Source organism: Cynocephalus volans, chromosome 3, assembly GCF_027409185.1.
Source record: "Cynocephalus volans isolate mCynVol1 chromosome 3, mCynVol1.pri, whole genome shotgun sequence".
Classification (NCBI taxonomy): domain Eukaryota; kingdom Metazoa; phylum Chordata; class Mammalia; order Dermoptera; family Cynocephalidae; genus Cynocephalus; species Cynocephalus volans.
Genome location: NC_084462.1, coordinates 75,019,259 through 75,039,804, shown reverse-complemented (window position 1 = coordinate 75,039,804; position 20,546 = coordinate 75,019,259). Strand labels below are relative to the sequence as shown.

The 20,546-nt window shown below is 41.9% G+C and overlaps 1 protein-coding gene across 3 annotated transcripts in view; it reads left to right on the top strand.

Moving 5' to 3' along the window:
• The window catches only part of ZNF609 (zinc finger protein 609), a 228,673-nt gene that overhangs the window by 138,323 nt on the left and 69,804 nt on the right, over positions 1-20,546 (top strand). For all 3 annotated transcript variants that reach the window (XM_063089751.1, XM_063089750.1, XM_063089749.1), the window contains exon 3: positions 7,849-8,074. In XM_063089751.1, coding sequence (XP_062945821.1) covers positions 7,849-8,074 — 226 coding nt within the window. The remainder of the gene's footprint in view (positions 1-7,848; positions 8,075-20,546) is intronic.

Below are 20,546 nucleotides of genomic sequence, written 5' to 3'. Positions count from 1 at the left end.
ATTCTTTCTGTGTGAGGCCAATTTTCTTTATATACTTCAACCAAAACATTTTACCATCAGATTAAACATAGAAGCAGATATGAGAATCTAGCTGTCTTCTGTAAAACCAGACATTGAAGAGTTTACAAAAATATTTTTTAAAAGACACTCTTTTCTTTAAAAAAACAAAAAACTAGCTAATTATATTTAAACTGTTGTGTATGTTAATATGTCTTAGGGTTTTTTTATTTTGTATTTATTTATTTATTTTTTAAAGATGACTGATAAGGGGATCTTAACCCTTGACTTGGTGTTGTCAGCACCATGCTCACCCAATGAGCCAACCAGCCACCCCTATATAGGATCCGAACCCATGGCCTTGGTGTTACCAGCACCACACTCTCCCGAGTGAGCCACAGGCCGGCCCTATTATGTCATAGGCTTTTAATGTTATTTTAAATATTAATACATACTAATTTTTTTTGTTGTTTTAGTTCTAGCGTGGTGAATTTTAATAGATATATCCCACGTAAATAAAAGTTCTTTGAGGCTTTCAATTTTTTAATTTATCTTTTTATTTTGAGATGACTGTAGTTGTAATAAATAATACAGAGAGATCTAGTGTACCCTTTACTTGGTTTTCCCCAGTGGTAACATCTTACAAAACTACAGTACAATATCAACACTGGGATGTTGACATTGATACAATCTACATATCTTGCTCAGATTTCCCTCATTTTACTTGTACGTGTGTGTTTTTAGTTCCATGCAGTTTTGTCACATGTGTAGGTTCATGTATCCGCCACCCAGTCAAGATACAAAACAGTTCCATCACCGTAATATGTGTTGCTCTTTCATAATTTCCATCACCTCCCTTCCACTTTACCCCAGCCCTAATCCCTGGCAACTACTAATCTGTTCTCTATGTCTCTAATTTGTCATTTCAAAATTGTTAGTTAATAAATAATTAGTACATATTAAAATCTTTTAGTTTTAATTTCCAATATGTTAAATATCAATAGATACAGCCTACATAAATAAAAGCTCTTTAAGGTTCTTAATTTTTAAGAGTGTAAAGGATTCCTGAGAAGTAAAATTTTGAGAACAGCTGGCTTAGAATAGGGAGAATCATCCCATTTCTCCTTCCCAAGCTGCAGAAGAGCAAGATGAGGTTTGTGATATCTTGATTTTAAATTCATGTTATGGCTGACCGGTTAGTTCAGTTGGTTTGAGCACGGTGTTGTAACATCAAGGTCAAGGATTTGGATCCCCTTACCAGCCATAGGCCAAAATAATAATAATAATAATAATAATAATAATAATAAAATTCTCATGTTTTTTCATAGGACCATCAATATTAATGATTATTAGATTCTTTAGTAGAGTTTGTTCTAGCTGTGTTACAGGTTAAATAGGCTGTATGGGCTGGCCTAGGAATCACTGTTTAAGACTTTTCTTCTGGGACTGGCCATTTAGCTCAGTTGGTTAGAGCATGGAGTTGTAACACCAAGGTCCAGGGTTCAGATCCCCATACTGGCCAGCTGCCAAAAAAAAAAAAAATTAAAAATAGTAAAAATAAAAAATTTAAAAAAGGACTTTTCTTCTGACATCTGTAATTGTGAATGATTCAGAAAAAGGCTTTAGTTTTCTGTTGTGTTCACTTTATTTGATTTGTGGACTTTTTCTTTCCTTTTTAAAAATTTATTTATTTTTTCTTTTTTTATTGATTTCTGGATCATTTGTTATTTTCATTTTTTGTTTGCTTGTTTGTTTTTATGTCCTGACAGGTAAAAGAATGGAGTAGAGATGACATAATCCAGCCCTGAATTTTTAGGAAATGAGTATGTGAAAGGAGGTTAAAAGAGGTATATTTAGGAGAGGAAGTAGTTGCAGCCAAAGAATGATTTTTTTCTCAAGTTCTTTATTCTTGGGAAGCAAACCCTAGTGCTTCACTTGGAACAATATAAGAATGGGAGGGATCATTAGCCTTCTGTGGTAAAAAGTCAGCTTCAGAGGTAGTACTTAAGTCTATCATCACTCATCAGCTGCAAAGTTAATAGCTTTGCTGAAAGAAAATGTGAATTTCAAGCAGGCTGGAGATTAGAGAGAGAAGATTTAGGAAGAGCAGTGGAGATGCTTCATTCAGTAAAATCTTTGCTGTGATAATAGACACTGCCATGTGATTTGTGTTGTGCATTGATTTTGCTTATGATATATATTTCTTTCCTTTGTTAAATTTTATTTTATTTTATTTATTTATTTATTTATTTAAAAGATGACCGGTAAGGGGATCTCAACCCTTGGCTTGGTGTTGTCAGCACCACGCTCTACCGAATGAGCCACGGGCTGGCCTGCCTTTGTTAAATTTTAGACAGGTTTGAATATTAGGATTGTTTGATCTGCTATCTCCTTCTCTTTACCAGAAGATGTCTTTAGGGTCTGAGTCTGAGACTGTCTAGGGATCACTGCAGGGGATTTCCTTGTGGCAAGTCCATAGTCGTCAAGTTACATACATGTTCACTGCACTTGCATATTTTAGTGCATACTGGAACAGCCCTCACTGCTGACCTTGACTGAGTGCTGATTAGTTAAAATTAAGTGCTAAAGCAAATCTACCAATAATAGAGCATGTAGTTTCTAAGAACTGTTTGAAGTCTGGTTATAGTGTCAGCTACTTTATCTTTTTCTCTTTTTCCTCCTTGGCCTCTGCTACAAGATGTTTTGGAAATTAATGGAGTTATAATTATATTCTTTTTCAAAGTAGCCTAAGTGAAATAATCTGGGAGCTCAGCAGACCAGGAGCCTCTTTTTTTCTTTTCTTTCTTTTGTTTCTTTCCTTTTTATTTAAGGGAGAGGCAGGGTCCAAGTGTACTTAGTATTTGAAAAGGAGCTGGATTTCCTCCACGAGTAGTTAAATGTTGTGTTGTTTTGGAATTTACTCAGGATATTCTGACACGGGCTTTGTGGAAAGGAGGAATTCAGTTTCTCCTTCTATCCTCAATTATTCCATAATTTCTACCTGCCAGCCTCTCACAACCAGGAATTGCTGATTTTTCAAAGTAAACAAAACTAATCCTTAATTACTAAAAAAAAAAAAAAAAAAAAAGATTCCAGTCAATAGAGGCAGTTCAAATAATTGAGGGTTTTTTTTCTGTATTTTAGTATGAGAGACACGAATAATAAATAAATGGGATTTTTCAATTAACTGCTATTTTTAATACCACAGTAAAAACTTCATGAGTAAATCAAGTATATAAAACTTATATAATACGTTGGCAGGTGTAGTATTTATAAGTTTGTCCATGAATCAGTAAGTATTCATTTTAATCCTATTCTGTGTACTTGTATTGCTGATGCTGAATTGCTGTAAAATCTTGGAGGACCTTTTGGATTATTGACAAAGATAACATCTTAATAATAATATTACTTGGTGTATTTGACATTATATTTTCTACACAATCTTATCTGATAATTCTGAATAAATCTGAATATCCATTTAACTGTTACCCCCAGTTATCTTTTCATTCTTGTATAAAAGGGAGTTTGTTAGAGCTACTGCTCTAAGGGACTTTCATTCTTGTATAAAAGGGAGTTTCTTACAGCTACCTTTCTGCCTTTTGACTATGAAGGTGAAGATGTCAGACCCATATTGTGAAGGGGAGAGGGAAGGATCTGTCTCAAATATTTCTTTAGTGTATCTTCTATCCCTTAAATTATGTTTCAGCCTTGAAGATTTTTCTGTATCAGTGCCTCTCATGTGTGGGAGGCAGTTGAAGTCAGTCTATAATTACTTCTTTTGGGGAGACTAATGACTCTGGCCTTTCTTTATTCTCTCCAGTCCCCATTTCTCTGTCACCTGCCTATCAGCACTCAGATCCTTAATAGGTCCTATTAAACTAATATCTAAAGGTGGATTGAAAAGAAGTACCACCGGGCCGAGCCCGTGGCGCACTCGGGAGAGTGCGGCACTGGGAGCGCGGTGACGCTCCCGCCGCGGGTTCGGATCCCATATAGGACTTGGCCGGTGCACTCACTGGCTGTGTGCCGGTCACGAAAAAGACAAAAAAAAAAAAAAAAAAAAAGAAGTACCACCAAAAGATAAAGGACATGAACTTTTGGGAAACTCCAGAAATTTCCTCTTTAAGTTCTCTGTAAGTCTTTTTTATGGCTTTTGTTTGTTTTGTTGTTTACCTCCCCATTCAGCTGAGCCCCAAGAGCCATAGTAGCATTTCACTGAGAATCAGCCCAACTTTTGTTGTAGTTATTAAGGCATTTAATGAATAACTGTAACTTTTTTATATTCCTATTCCCTATTTTCCTCGCTGGCATCAATCCCTGCTCTGTATCTTAAGTATATGAGAAAGATAGCAAAATGAGTTCTTTTCCAATTTTTATCCTCTCATGAACAGTGATAAATGAAGCTATGTCTGTTCCAGTGAATAGTAGAATATGAAATCCTGTAAAGCCACCTAGGTTATTAGATAAATATCACAGAGCTCTTATTATGCACTATGACTTAATGTAGATTATATATGTGACCAAACAGTAATTAGGAGAACTGAAGCTATCATTAAACACTATTGTGTAATCTGTAATCTCTCCTTAGATTTCTGTTTTAAAGTAGAAGGAAACTAGTGCCAAGCCCATAGGTGGATCTTTTCACTTCTCCCTACCCCCAAACATGTCTTTTTTGACCGGTAAGGGGATCTCAACCCTCAGCACAGTGTGGTCTGCACCACACTCAGCCAGTGAGCGCACCGGCCATCCCTATATAGGACCTGAACCGCGGCCTCAGCGCTACCAGCGCCACACTCTCCCGAGTGAGCCACAGAGCCGGCCCAACCAAACATGTCTTTTAATTATTTAGTTAAATTATTTAATTAAATTGTCATCTCATACAAACAGAGATCTTCAGCTCAGTAACTGATCAGTAAGGGTAGGTTGGTACATACATATTAATCAGCTCCTTATGTGTATTATTCAGTTCTGTTATTCTTAGTGATCAGTTTAGCTGAAGTTCTCTTCAGATGTTCTGTAGCAGGATTTCATTTGGCAGATTGTTCAAATGCAACGGTGATGTTTCCAATTTAATCTTAGATAATGTTTTCTGGATTTCTCAGTGCAGAACTGGGTACTTGGCTTTATCTAGAACATAGCAGCATATCTTCCTCCTGGCCTCCCAGGAGCACTGAATAATCTAACAGGAAATGAAACCCCTTCCAGAAAAAAGCTGTCCTTGATGGCTGAATGTGTGTGTGTGTGTATATGTGTGTGTGTGTGTGTGTGTGTGTGTGTGTGTAGGTAGGTAGGTAGGTAGGTAGGTAGGTAGGTAGGTAGGTAGGTAGGTGGGTAGGTGGGTGGGTGGGTGGGTGTCTCCCTGGAGACTTACCTCCTTCTGTGCCTTGGTTGGCTGCATCATCTGTGGAACAGGCTGGCAACATGACATGTGCAAGCAAGACAACCAGAAAGTTCACAGGAGTGATCTAGAAGGTTAAGCCAATCTCTATGTCCGAGAAAGAGGACCTTGCAGAAATTTCTCTTGCTTGTAGAAGGAAGATATAGAAAAGGGAACAAACCCTAAGGAAAGACCAGAGAAACAGTGGTGAGGCCAAGAGTAAAGATGATCTGTATACTCTGTCTCCGATTTTCCTTTTCTAGTGACTCTCAGGGGTTTCTTATAGCATTCCTGAAAAAGCTTAAAGGATTAGAGCCAGATTCTAGCCCTACAGAGGCGCAGTAGAGAGACTAGAGTTTACTTTTTTCTGTGTTATTTTTACCTTAAAACCTGTGCATGGAAATTTTAAAGGGTCTTGCAAGGATCTACCACATTCCAAGAAGGTTTCCAAGTTAAATTATAAATGCCTGATATTCAAGAAAGCAAAAATGTCTTGGCATTTATTGTAAATGCAGAAGATTCATTATTACAGGCATCTACTTTCATTTTATTTAATGAAAAAGGTGGAGTTAGGGAAGCAAAGGGTGTGTGTGTGGTGTGACAATAAGCAGATAAGAATAATGTTTTGACATCTCTTCAGGGACCAGAATTAATCAGAATCAGTGTATGAGCATTCTTTGGACTCTTGATAGTGATGATTTGCAAAAGTCAGAGCCAACTGCAGAGAATGGATACAGTACCCAAGTCTCAGCTTCTAGACTAGTTTTCAAGGCCAGGAAGATGTGTGTGTATGCCTGTGTTGTGGGGAGGAAGGTGGATTATAGGTAGAGTGGTGGTCATGCAATAAATTATCCCAGAACCAGGGGCTGGCCAGTTAGCTCAGTTGGTTAGAGTGTGATGGTATCACACCAAGGTCAAGGTTCAGATCCCTGAACCAGCCTACCATAAAATAATAATAATAATAAAATAATAATAATAATAATAACAACAACAACAGCAACAATATAATGTTATCCCAGAACTGGAGTTCTATTGCAGAGATGTCCAGCAGTTTGGATTATGAATGCATGTGTTACTCTCTCTGAGTGTCTCTGTTCAAGCACTACATTTAACCTAGACTGTGAAGTCTCCCCTGTGAAGGGGAAGAGGGTTCCAATACTTGAATCTCATTTTCTTGGTCTGTGGATTGCTATCATACTTAATTGTCAGAGGAAATCAGTCAGTGTATTGAGTGCCTTTGCATACGCAAGACACTATGCTCAGTTATTATCTGGTCACTATAGACTCAGAGTTGGTACTTTGCCAATGTGATAAATGCTAGATTTAAAGAGCTAAGGGATCATCGCCTGCTTTATTATAACTTTTATGTTGTTTTCAGATGTGTTGCATTTTTCTTGGAACCTAAGTAATTACATTCTTGTGAGAGGTTCTAGTTTTGGTGGTAGATTTCTGGCATTTGACTGCATCTACCTATGTGTGCATAATCAGCTATATCTTCAGACTGCTGTGGATTGCTGTGGATTGGCTTCTGAATGGTATCAGTACCTCCTGTTTTTTACAGATAAATTTTATGTTCGAGTCATACTCCAAAATGACATTTTCTTTAACCAGCCACTGTTATAATATCTCTGAGGGTTAGAAACCCCCCGTCATCTGTTTGCTCTGCCCTCCTATAACTTTTAAGTAGATTTCATTCTAGCTAAAGACGTATTAAAGATCCTGGGATCATTAGGAATCATGGCATTCCTAGGGTCTGGATATTATTCCCTTTCTTTGTCCTTACCTGTATTCATGGATTTTACACCTGACTGATGTACTATTTGTTGAATTCTAGATTAATAAGAGGCACAGTGGTAGCAGTAGAACATGCTTCAGAGGCTGGGCCTTTTCTTTTTCGTCAGCGTGTGTGTTCTGTTACTATTAAAATCTGGTCCTGATTTCTCTTTCACTAGAGATTTTTAAATAAGACAAGAAAAAATGGAACTTTTCTTTTTTTTATTTTTTATTTATATTTATTTATTTATTTATTTATTATTTTTTTTTAAGATGACTGGTAAGGGGATCTTAACCCTTGACTTGGTGTTGTCAGCACCATGCTCACCCAGTGAGCTAACTGGCCATCCCTATATGGGATCCGAACCCAAGGCCTTGGTGTTATCAGCATCACACTCTCCCGAGTGAGCCACGGGCCGGCCCAAACTTTTCTTTTTTTTAAACACTTTTAGCCAAACACAGTTTATGAGAAAAATCATTAATAAGAAATAAAGCTTCTTCTGGCACCGGGTGTTCTCATCTATACCACTAGATTTACAGTGGTAATATGACCTAGAACTTGAAAAGAAGGATCAAAGTCTTATATTTAGAGCCCTTTGCACTCTGGCAGGAAAGGATGTAGGACTAGGTTAAATACAGAAAAAGTATTTCCTTTAAATCTTCTCCCTGCAACTCAGCTACTACTTTCACTTCCCCCACAGATGGAGTCCCCTGTTTCCACACCAGCGGTGCTGCCACTGCACGTTTTGGTGCCAGTGGTCAATAATGACATCTCATCTCCCTGTGAGCAGATCATGGTTCGTACCCGATCGGTCGGGATCAACACATGTGATGTGGCTCTAGCCACTGAGCCAGAGTGCTTGGGCCCCTGTGAACCTGGAACCAGTGTCAACCTCGAAGGTATCGTGTGGCAGGAAACAGAAGACGGTAAGTGTTATATGTGGCTTTCCCATCCCTTCTCAACCTGCTTCTGCAAGGAAGCCAATAAGGGCTTACTGTTGTAAATATTGCCAAATATTTATGAGGAGTCTCAAGTGTCCACAGTCTTTTGGCAATACAGAGGATTTTAGCAGACTTCTTAGCAAAATCTCCCAGATTCTAAAGAATTCACACAGCAGTTTTTAAGATTAATTATCTCCCTTTCATAGTTATTCAACAGCATTGGCCCTGGTACTTAAGGAGACATTTGTTAGGTGCTGGCCCGGTAATTCAAACTGTGTCTGTACTCGCCATACCCCTTCTGTCATCTTATACGAGAGATTTAGATTATAGATGAAATTTTGGGTCAGGCTTGAAAAGAAAAAGTAATAAAATGGCAGTTGAGGGAGTCAAAGGAATGAACAGTCACTCTTAAAATGACTTAATGTTGGTTCATTGAATATGCAGCTCTTGCCTTTTCTAACACCTGGAGGTATAACCAGCTCCTTCTTCCCACTGGTTGCCTCATTGCCCAGCCACCTACGCCACTTCCTGCATCTGTCACTTAGTACAGATTTAATAGGCCTAGGCAACAGGGAAATGTTTACATGGTCTTGTTTTCAGGTATTCACTAAGCGGTTGGCTTACTGTAGGTTGTTGCTGCCCAAGGCTACCATCCAGATTTCTTATATGTTCCATTTGCCCTCGAGAACAGAATCTCTTCTGTTTTGGAAGTTCATAAACCTGAAAAAATGGAATAGGAGTGCAAAGAGACTTTACCAGGTATTTCAGACCCCTTTGTAACATCTGATGGCAATTTGATTTCAATACATTCTTTTTATAAAGAAACTAAGTCCTCGTCAAAATATGTGTGGTTAGAGAGGCTGGGCCTCAGAGTCCTATCATGTCTCTACATCAGTAACCAGACTTTGAAAGCATCCTCCCTCAGAGGAGTTCAGAGACCCAGACAAGCATAGCTAATTATCTCTGATTATCACAGAGCTATCTAGTCAGTCTACCTGTAGAAATTCAGGCATTTCATTATGGTCGTTCTAATAAAAGTCTGTTCCCTTGAATATTTTATTGTCATTCAGTATGTATTTAAAGTCCACCGTGCAATACATGCTGATGTGTTACAGGTTAAGAGCCTCTGTGTTCTTGGCTCTCTCTCATCATTAGGGATATAGTAAATTTTCAGCTTTCAGAATAACATTGCTGATGAGGTTTTATTGTGTGCCTGACCATAATGAAAAACGAACAAAAAAACCTACTGTGGTTGAAACTGATGCAGCAAAAGTCTAGAGGTTGACTCTAGACCTTGTCTGTGGATGTGTGTATACAATATACAATCTTAAAATCACAAAGTGGCTATCTGATTTTAAAAATATCATCTGCCTATGGCTAAACATTTGAGCAGCCACACAGTCTGTTGGAATGACAAACATGTCTAGACTACATCTCTGTGCCACGAAGCAACCTTCAGGGCCTTTTGCCCCAATATATTGAAGTTAGAAGACATCAGTTTCTTGCCTAGTTGTTCTACCTATCTCTGTGATGGTGACTTTTCTCCAAGGGCAAGATGCCTTTCATGTATGTGAACCTGACAAAACTTTTTGAAAGAGTGAGGCAAACCCTTTCACTCTCCTGAGGACAATGAATACCTTTTTTATCTGAGGATCCCTATTTTCCTTCCCTGCCAGGGGGATGTTAACACAGATTTTTTTTTTTTTTTTTTTTTTTTGTAAATCATTTTCTCTGAAAGGCTCTCTGGTTGTCACTGGCAGCCTATTATCAAGTTCCCCTATGCACTCTTAATGTACCCTGTACTTTATTTCACAGCACTTATCACAGTTTACAACTTTGTTTACAATTATATGATTTTTCTATTAATGTTTGTCTTTTCCACTGTTTTAGAAATTCTGTGAGATCAGGGACTCTGTTTTGCTCACCATCGTATTCACAGCACTTAACAACTGGGCATTTATACTAGGCGCTCAAAAATATTTATTTGAATGAATGAATACTTGCGTCCATGTTATTGTCATTTCTGGATCCATGTTAATATATGTATAATAGATACTATAACATTGCCTGAACTTAGGAATCATGTCAAAATATTTTCCCAAATTCTACATCTCTGAAACTCAGAATAAATACTGCTTTCACCAGGTTTGAGATCACTCTCATTTATCTAAATCTGTAAGATTTTTAGTTTTATTTTTAGTCTCAGATTTTTCTTCCACTTACTGTATTGTGTTTCAAGGTTTAGAACCCCTCTTTCACTTATTTGCTTCCTGTCAAGATGGCAGAATAAACTGTTCCTAGCATCACTCTCTCCCGCAAATCAATGAATTTACAGCTATTAAAAAGCAACAACAGGGCTGGCCTATGGCTCACTTGGGAGAGTGTGGTGCTGATAACCCCAAGGCCACTGGTTCAGATCCCTATATAAGGATGGCCAGTTAGCTCACTTGGGAGAGCATGGTGCTGACAACACCACGTCAAGGGTTAAGATCCCCTTACCGATCGTCTTTAAAAAAAAAAAATTTTTTTTAAAGCAATAATGGGGCCCAAGAGCCACACCAGAACAGGTAGGAGCCGTGTGCCACGGGACCCCAGCCCAGGCCAGTGCCCACCGCCCAGAGAGGCCTGAGAGCCGCCAGGCCCACACACCCCAAGTCAGCCATGACAGAACAGGCAGGAGTGGCAGGACCTTCAGCCCAGGTCAGTCCCCACCGCATAGAGAGGCCCGAGAGCTGCTGGGCCCACATGCCCCAAGTCAATCACGCCAGAACAAGCAGGCACCGTGGGACCTCCAGCCCAGACCAGTGCCCACCACCCAGAAAGTCCTGAGAGCCACTGGGCCCACATGCCCCAAATCAGCTGCGCTGGAACAGGCAGGCGCCATGGGACCCCCCAGCTAAGGCCAGCGCCCGCCGCACAGAGAGGCCTGAGAGCTGCCGGGCTCACACGCCCCAAGTCAGTCATGCTGGAACAGGCAGGAGCCATGTGATCTCCAGCCCAAGTCAGTCCCCGCCGCCTAGAGAGGCCCAAGAGCTGCCAAGCCCACATACACTGAGTCAGCCGCTCTGGAACAGGCAGAAACCATGGGAACCCCCAGCCCAGGCTAGTCGCTGCTGCCCAGAATTGGCAGTCCCTTCAGGATCCAGGCCAGAAATCAGGGTGGAATGAGTGGACCATGATACCACCTGCCACCATGACTAAACACCAAAGGGAAGATACCAGAAATATGAAAAATCAAGAAAGTACATCACAAACACTATTCAGAATAGCCAAAAAGTAGAAACAACGCAAATGTGACTTCTGGTCAAGATGGCGGAATAGACGGTTCCCAGCGTCACTCTCTCCCACAAATCAACCAATTTACAAGTATAAAAATGAAACATCAGCCAAGCTGGGGCCGCTGGAGCTCAGGTGAAGAGGAGGAGAGACCTATAGAACTCATGAAGGTGGGAGAAACCATAGAGAAAGAAAAAACTGCTCTCAGCATTTCCGGCTGCGGCCACTTTAATGCTGGAGAGCACGGAGCAGGAGCCGACAGAAGCTGCAGCTGTGCCCTTTAGATGGAGTTACTTAGAGACAGAAGGGGAGAAGAGGTCTTTGGTGCCACCCAGGACAGGAAGACCACTAATAGGGTTCCCATGGACCCATGCAGGAGTGAGGAGCCAGAACAGCTGAAAAAGGGGAGCCACTCAGAAGCCAGTGAGTCATTGCAAGGGACTGGCACATGGCCCGTCCCATGGGAAGTGTTTGGAGCATGGGCAGTGGGAGAGACTGGCCCACCGGGAGAACACTGGGACACAGCAAGGACAGCTGATCTACACCCCAATCAGCACAGGACCGCTCAGAGGAGACTGGTTGGGAATGCAGAATTGCATGGGGTGCAGTTTGATGAAAAAACTCAGGCCCAGATCGGAGTTTCTACGCAACCCAGTTGCACCAGGTCTCTGGAGAGCTGGAAATACCTATAAAGTCAACCATTAAACCCTGAGCTACACAAAAAGCCTTCTCTAGGGAAACAGCACCAAAGCTGCAATTTACCTCAACCACACAGCTCAAGTACTGGTTCCCACAGGAAGTTCCCCTGGGTTAGAAGCAAGCAAAGGACAAAAACTTAATTCCGGCCCAGGCACACCACGAATGCCTTGGGGCCCACCAGGGGACATGAGGCATGAAGGCAGGGACAGGACCCCTGCCCACAACCACTCATACCACCAGCACCTTGGGGTGCCACCCAGGAACCTGAGGTTTGGAGCCAAGGACCGGACCCCACTCCCACATACAGGCATACTACCAATGCCTAGGGTTCTCTCTGGGGACCCAGAGCTAGCAGCCAGGGACTGGACCCCCTTCCCACAACCAGGTATGCCATGACAGTGCATTAGGGACCGCCCGGGGACCCAAGGCATGGAGAATGGGACCAGACCCCCCTCCCACAACCAGGCTCACCATGCCAGTGCCTCAGGACCTGCCCAGGGACCCAGGATAAGGAGCTGGGACCGGACCCACCCTCCCACAACCAGGCATGCCAGGACAGCATATCAGGTTCTGCCCAGGGGCCTAAGGCATAGAGAAAGGGATGGCACCCCCCCACACAACCAGGCACACCTTGCCAGCACCTCGGGGCCTGCCTAGGGACCAGGGGTAAGGAGCTGGGGACTGGACCCCCCCACACAACCAGGCATGCTGGGACAGCACATCAGGGTCCTGCCCAGGGGTCCAAGGCATGGAGAAGGGGACCGGATTCTCCTTCCACAACTAGGCACCACGTGCCAGCACCCTGGGGACCCAGGGAATGGAGCCGGGGACTGGACCCCCCCGCCCACAATCAGGCACCCTGTGCCAGCGCCTCAGGGCCTTCCCTGGGACCTAGGGCATGGAGAAGGGGACAGGTCACCTCCCCACAACCAGGCATGCTGTGCCAGCTCTTTGGGGCCTGCTCAAGGGCCTGAGGCACAGAGAAGGGGACCGAACCTCCCTCCCACGACCAGGCACACCTTGCCAGCGCCTCGGGTCTTGCCTTGGGACCTGGGGAATGGAGAAGGGGACCAGTCCGCCTTCCACAACCAGACACCCCATGCCAGCGCCCTGGGGCCCACATGGGTACCCAGGGTATGGAGCCAGGGACCAGACCCCCCTCCCACAACTGGCACCCCATGCCAGCACCTTGGGGCCTGCCCTGGCACCTGGGGCATGGAGAAGGGGACTTGTCTCCCCTCCCACAACCAGGCACACTGTGCCAGCACCTCAGGGCCTGCCTAGGGACCCAGGGTAAGGATCTGGGGATTGGACCCCCTCCCACAACCAGGCACATTGTGCCAGCACCTTGGGACCCATTTGGGGACCTGGGGCATGGAACCAGGGATCAGACAATCTCCACAACCAGGCACACTGCCAGCACCATGGAGCAGGCCAAAAGCATCTCCTCCATGTGGGTGGCCCACCACAGCCACTATCATAACCATGGCCATCGTGAAGGCGGCTAGATGCCACAACCACCATGCAGATCATCCGCCAGCCATTGGAGTGAGATGACACAAGGAGAGTCACCAGTAGAGATAAAGAAAGGAGGAGGATGTCTGTCTCCACAGTGCCCATTTCATAGTGACAGAAGAGACATCTGCTGTATGATAGTATTGGGGGACCTGATTGTGCATCTCAGCATTGGGCAGATCATTGAGGCAGCAGATCAACAAAGTAACCATTATTCTTTCAGAGGGAGAGAAGAAATCTAGAATAATTAGAGGGGGCAGTGGGAGAGGAAGGGGGATGGGGTGGGATTGGACAGGGGGCATAAAGAATAATTACGGGCCGAGCCCGTGGCGCACTCGGGAGAGTGCAACGCTGGGAGCGTGGCGACGCTCCCGCCGCAGGTTCGGATCCTATATAGGAATGGCCAGTACACTCACTGGCTGAGTGCCGGTCATGAAAAAGACAAAAAAAAAAAAAAAAAGAATAATTACAATTTGTAGCAATATATATGCTAGTAAATTGATTTGATCAACATCTCAATGTTGAACCCCCAAAATATGTATAATCAATTTTGATTCAATAAAAATTTTAAATTAAAAAATAAATTTAAAAAAAAAAGTACATCACCACCAAAGGAAAATAATAATTCTCAAGCTCTAGATCCTATAGAACAGGAAGTCCTTGAAATGACTGACAAGGAATTTCGAGCAACAATTGTAAGGAAACTAAATGAGATATAAGAAAACTCAGTTAGACAACACAATGAAATGAGAAAAAATATACAGGACCTGAAAGAAGAAATGTACAAAGAAATCAGTGCCCTGAAAAAGAATGTAGCAGAGCTTGTGGAGCTAAAGATTCATTCAGTGAAATAAAAAACACAACAGAGAGTCTAACCAGCAGGCTAGAACAAGCAGAAAAGAGAATTTCTGACCTTGAAAACAGGCTGTTTGAATTAACACAGGTGGACCAGAAAAAAGGATTTAAAAAATTGAAGAAAATCTAAAGGAGATAACAGACACCTTAAGCATTCAAATATCCAAATCATGGGCATTCCAGAAGGAGAGGAAAAAGGAAATGGCATTGAAAGCATACTCAACGAAATAGTAGCAGAAAACTCACCAGGTACAGGAAAAGTCACAGATCTTCAGATTCAGGAGGCCCAAAGATCCCCAAACATATTGAACCCAAAAAGGTCCTCTAGAAGACATGTTATAGTCAAACTGGCAAAACTTAAAGAAAAGAGAGAATTTTAAAGCTGCAAGAGAGAAGCAGCAAGTCACCTATAAGGGAGCCCAAATCAGACTAACATCAGACTTTTCATCAGAAACCCTAAAAGCCAAAAAAGAATGGGATAATATATTCAAAATACTAAAGGACAAAAATTACCAGCCAAGATACTTTACCCAGCAAGGCTATCCTTCCAAAATAAAGGACAAATAGTATATTTCTCAGACAAATGAAAACTGTGGGAGTTCACTACCACACAACTGGCCTTACAAGAAATTCTCAAAGGAGTACTGGGTTTGATACCTGAAAAACAGCCATCACTACCTTGAAAGAACAAAACCTTCCAGTAAAACAAAAATGCTAACAATAAAGAGAAAAAATAGTTTATCTACCACCCCAAGAAACCAACAAACACAGAAAACAAACAGAAAATCAGAAAAAGGGCCGGCCCATGGCTCACTCGGGAGAGGGTGGTGCTGATAATACCAAGGCCCTGGGTTCGGATCCCATATAGGGATGGCTGGTTAGCTCACTGGGTGAGCGTGGTGCTGACAACACCAAGTCAAGCGTTACAATCTCCTTACTGGTCATCTTTAAAAAAAAAAAAGAAAAAAGAAAAAATCAGAAAAAAAAAAGGAACAAAAGATACTTAAGACATCTAAACAAAAATCAGTAAAATGCTAGGAGTAAATCAACACCTTCCAATAATAACTCTAAATGTAAAAGGATTAAATTCCACACTCAAAAGACACAGACTGACTGACTGGATTTAAAAGATGGACCAAACAGGGCCAGCCCATGGCTCCCTCGGGAGAGTATGGTGCTGAGAAGACCAAGGCCCTAGGTTTGGATCCTAGATATAGGGATGGCCGGTTAGCTCACTGGTTGAGTATGGTGCTGACAATACCAAGCCAAGGGTTAAGATCCCCTTACCGGTCAACTTTAAAAAATAAATAAATAAAAATAAAAGATGGACCCAATGATATGCTGCCTTCAAGAGACTGACCTCACCTGTAAAGACACACAGACTAAGAATGAAAGGATGGAAAAAGATATACCATGCACATAGAAATGAAAAACAAGCTGGAGTAGCTATTCTTATATCAGATGAAATAGACTTTAAACCAAAAACCATAAAAAGAGGTAAAGAAGGCCACTATATAATGATAGAAGGATCTATTCATCAAGAAGACATAATAATCACAAATATATACATACCCAACATCAGAGCAGCCAGATTTATAAAGCAAACACTATTAGATCTAAAATGAAATAGACACTAACACCATTAATAGCAGGGGACCTGGATAGTCCACTCTCAACGTTAGACAGATCATCTAAGCAAAAAATCAAAGAGAAACAACACTAAGAAACAAGATCTAAACAACACTTTAGGCCAATTGGACTTCACAGATATCTACAGAACATTCCATCCAACAACCTCAGAATATTCATTCTTTTCATCAGCACATGGAACATTCTCCAGGATAGACCGCATGTTAGGTCACAAAGCAAGTCTCAACAAATTCAAAAAAATTGGAATTATTCCGTGTATTTTTTCAGATCACAATGGATTAAAGTTAGAAATCAATAACAAATGAAACTCTGGAAACTATACAAACACATGGAAATTAAACAACATTCTACTTAATGACATATGGGTCCAAGAAGAAATTAAACAGGAAATCAAAAAAATTCTTGAAAATAATGACCCATCATACCAAAACCTGTGGGATACTGCAAAAGCAGTACTAAGGGGGAAATTTATCACATTAAATGTTTACTTCAGAAGAATGGAAATATGACAAATAAACAACCTAACATTTCACCTTAAAGAACTAGAAAAACAAGAACAATCCAAACCCAAAGTTACAAGACAGAAAGAAATAATTAAGATCAAAGCAGAACTAAATGAAATAGAAACCCAAAAAAAGATACAAAGGGTCAATGAAACAAAAAATTGGTTATTTAAAAAGATAAATAAAATTGACAAACCTTTAGCAAGGCTACCTTCGAAAAGAAGAGAGAAGACCCTAATATCACCTTTTCCATTTCTAATTTTTGTTATTACAACTGATACCTCAGAAATACAAGGGATCATTAGAGACTACTATAAACAACTATATGCCAACAAATTTGAAAATCTGGAGGAAATGGATAAATTTGTGGACACATACAAACTACCAAAACTGAGTCAAGACAGAAGATATAGAAAATCTGAACAGACCAATAACAGTAAACGTGATCGAAGCTGTTATCAGAAGTCTCCCAACAAAGAAAAGCCCAGGACCAGACAGGTTCATTGCAGAGTTCTACTAAACCTTCAAAGAAGAATTGATACCAATTTTCTACAAACTATTCCAAAAGACAGAAACAGAGGCCATTCTCCCAAACTCATTCTATGAGGCAAATATCACCCTGATACCAAAACTAGACAAAGATACATCAAAAATAGAAAACTACAGGCCAATATCCTTGGTGAATATAGATGCAAAAATCCTCAATAAAATACTAGCTAACAGAATACAGCAACACATACACAAAATTACACACCACGATCAAGTGGGATTCATCCCAAGGATGCAAGGTGGGTTCAACATATGCAAATCAATAAATGTTATGCACTACATCAGTAAAAGCAAAGAAAAAAACCATATGGTCATCTCTATAGATGCTGAAAAAGCAGTTGACAAAATTCAACATTTGTTCATGATATAGACTCTCTACAAGTTGGGTATAGATGGAAAGTACCTCAACACAATTAAAGCCATATATGATAAGCCCACTGCCAATATCATCCTGAATGGGGAAAAGCTGAAAGCTTTTCCTTTAAGAACAGGAACTAGACAAGGATGCCCACTCTCACCACTCCTATTCAACATAGTGTTGGAAGTATTAGCCAGAGCAATCAGAGAAGAGAAGGAGATAAAGAGCATCCAGATTGGAAAAGATGAAGTCCAACTGTCCCTGTTTGTGGATGATATGATCCTATATATTGAACAGCCTAAACTTTTGCAAAAATCTCTTAGAGGTGATAAACGATTTCAGCAAAGTTGCAGGATACAAAATCAACACACAAAACTCAGTAGCATTTATATACTACAACAGTGAACATGCAGAAAAAGAAATCAGTAGCATTTATATACTACAACAGTGAACATGCAGAAAAAGAAATCAAGAAAGCAAGCCCATTTGCAATAGCCACCAAAAAATAAAACTTAGGAATAAAGTTAACCAAGGATGTGAAAAATCTCACGAAGAGAACTACAAACCACTGTTGAGAGAAATTAAAGTAGACACAAGAAAATGGAAAGTTATCCCATGCTCTTGGATCAGAAGAATTAACATTGTGAAAATGTCCATATTACCCAAAGTGATCTACAGATTCAGTGCAGTCCCCATCAAAATTGCAATGACATTTTTCTCAGAAATGGAAAAAACTATCCAGACATTTGTATGGAAGAACAAAAGACAACGCATAGCCAAAGCAATCCTTAGCAAAAAAAATAAAGCTGGAGTCATAACACTACCTGACTTTAAACTATACTACAAAGCTAAAATAACCAAAACAGCATGGTACTGGCATAAAAACAGACACACAGATGAATGGAATAGAATAGAGAACCCAGCAATCAACTCATACACCTACAGCCATCTGATCTTTGACAAAGGCACCAAGTCTACACACTGGGGAAGAGACTGCCTCCTCAGCAAATGGTGCTGGGAAAACTGGATATTCATATGTAGGAGAATGAAACTAGATCCATACTTCTCACCATATACCAAAATCAACTCAGAATGGATTAAAGAACTAAATATAATATACATCCTGAAACAATAAAACTCCTTAAAGAAAACATAGAGGAAACATTCCAGGAAGTAGGAATGGGTACAGACTTTATGAATATGACCTCAAAAGCACAGGCAACCAGAGGAAAAATAAACAAATGGGATTATATCAAACTAATATTATATAAATATTATATAAAAAGCTTCTGCACAGCAAAAGAAACAATTAGAGTGAAAAGACAACTAACAGAGTGGGAGAAAATATTTGCAAAATATACATCTGATAAAGGATTAATATCCAGAATATACAAGGAACTCAAACCACTTTACAGCAAAAAAACAACCCAATTTTAAAATGGGCAAAGGAGCTGAATAGGCATTTCTCTCTCTTTTTTAAAAATTTATTTTATTTATTGAATCAAAATCGATTATACATATTTTGGGGGTTGTACATTGAGATATGTTGATTAAATCTATATTACCAATATATATATTGTTACAAATCATAATTATTCTTTATGCCCCTTGTCCAACCCCATCCCCCATCCCCTCCCCCCTCCCCCCTCTAATTGCCTAGATTTCTTCTCTCCTTCTGAAAGAATAATGGCTACTCTGTTAACTTGTTGCCTAGATGATCCATCCAATGCTGAGAGATGTGATCAGGTCCCCAATATTATCATAGAACAGATGCTTCTGTCACTCTGAAATGGATTTTGTGGAGAGAGATATTCTCTTCTTTTCTTTGTCTCTGCTGGTGACTCTTCTTGTGTGATTGCACTCCAGTGGTTGGCGGATCATCTGTGTGGTGGCTGGTTGGCATCCAGCCGCTTTTGCAGTAGCCATGGTTATTGTGGTGTCTGTGGTGGGCCACCCACGTGGAGGTGCTGTTTTTGGCACTGGCAGTATGCCTGGTTGTGGGGTGTGTTTGGTCCCCTTCTCCATGCCTCTGGTCCCTGGGCAGGCCCCAAGGCACTGGCGCCATGTGCCTGGTTGTGGGAGAGGGGTCCAGTCCCCTTCTCCATGTCCCAGGTCTCTGGGCAGGCCCCGAGGTACTGGCACAGTGTGCCTGGTTGTGAGAGGGTCCAGTCCCCTTCTCAATGCCTTGGGTACCCAGGTGGGCCCTGAGGTGCTGGCATTTTGTGCCTGGTGTGGGAGGAGGGTCCAGTCCCCTTCTGCATGCCTCCAGGCCAGGCGGGCCCTGAGGTGCTGGCACAGTGTCCCTGGTTGTGGGAGACAAGTCCAGTCCCCTTCTCCTTCCCTTGGGTCCCTGTGTGGGCCCCAAGGTACTGGCGTGGTGTGCCTTGTTGTGGGAGGAGGGCCTGGTTCCTGGCTCCATACCTCAGGTCATTGGGTGGGGCCCAAGGCGCTGGCTTGGTGTGCCTGGTTGTGGGAGAGGTCTGGTCCCCTTCTCCATGCCCTGGGTCCCTGGGAGGGCTCTGAGGTGCTGCCATGGTGTTCTTGGTTGTGGGAGGGTGGTCCAGTCCCCTTCTCCATTCCCCGGGACTGTTGGTGGGCCCCGAGGTGCTGCTTCAGTATGCCTGGTTGTGGGAGAGAGGTCTGTCCCGCGCTACCGTCTCGCCAGCAAGAACGACGCGGCACACAAAGGATCCTTCTGCAGATCAGCTTTAATGCATCTTGAGAGGGAGAGCATAAGCTTGCCAAAAATGGAGACCCCGAGCGAGGGAACCCGCGCCCTTTATATAGAGACTGCTCCTCGCCTAGGACATGCTCCTACCTTATTGGTGGCTGCCTAATTGGCCCAGGCATGTTACCGAGCAGCCCTGCCCTCCACCGGAAATCAGCGCCATCTTGTAATGGCGATTTCGGGCAGCTCCTCACATCTCCCCCTTTTTTATCATTTAAAGCGGCTGGTACAAGCTCGGCGGTCGCGGACAAATTAGCCAGCGTTCCTGTCCTAGGTCGTCCCTCCACAGACTTTGACCTTACCCGTCATAGGTTGACCCTATCG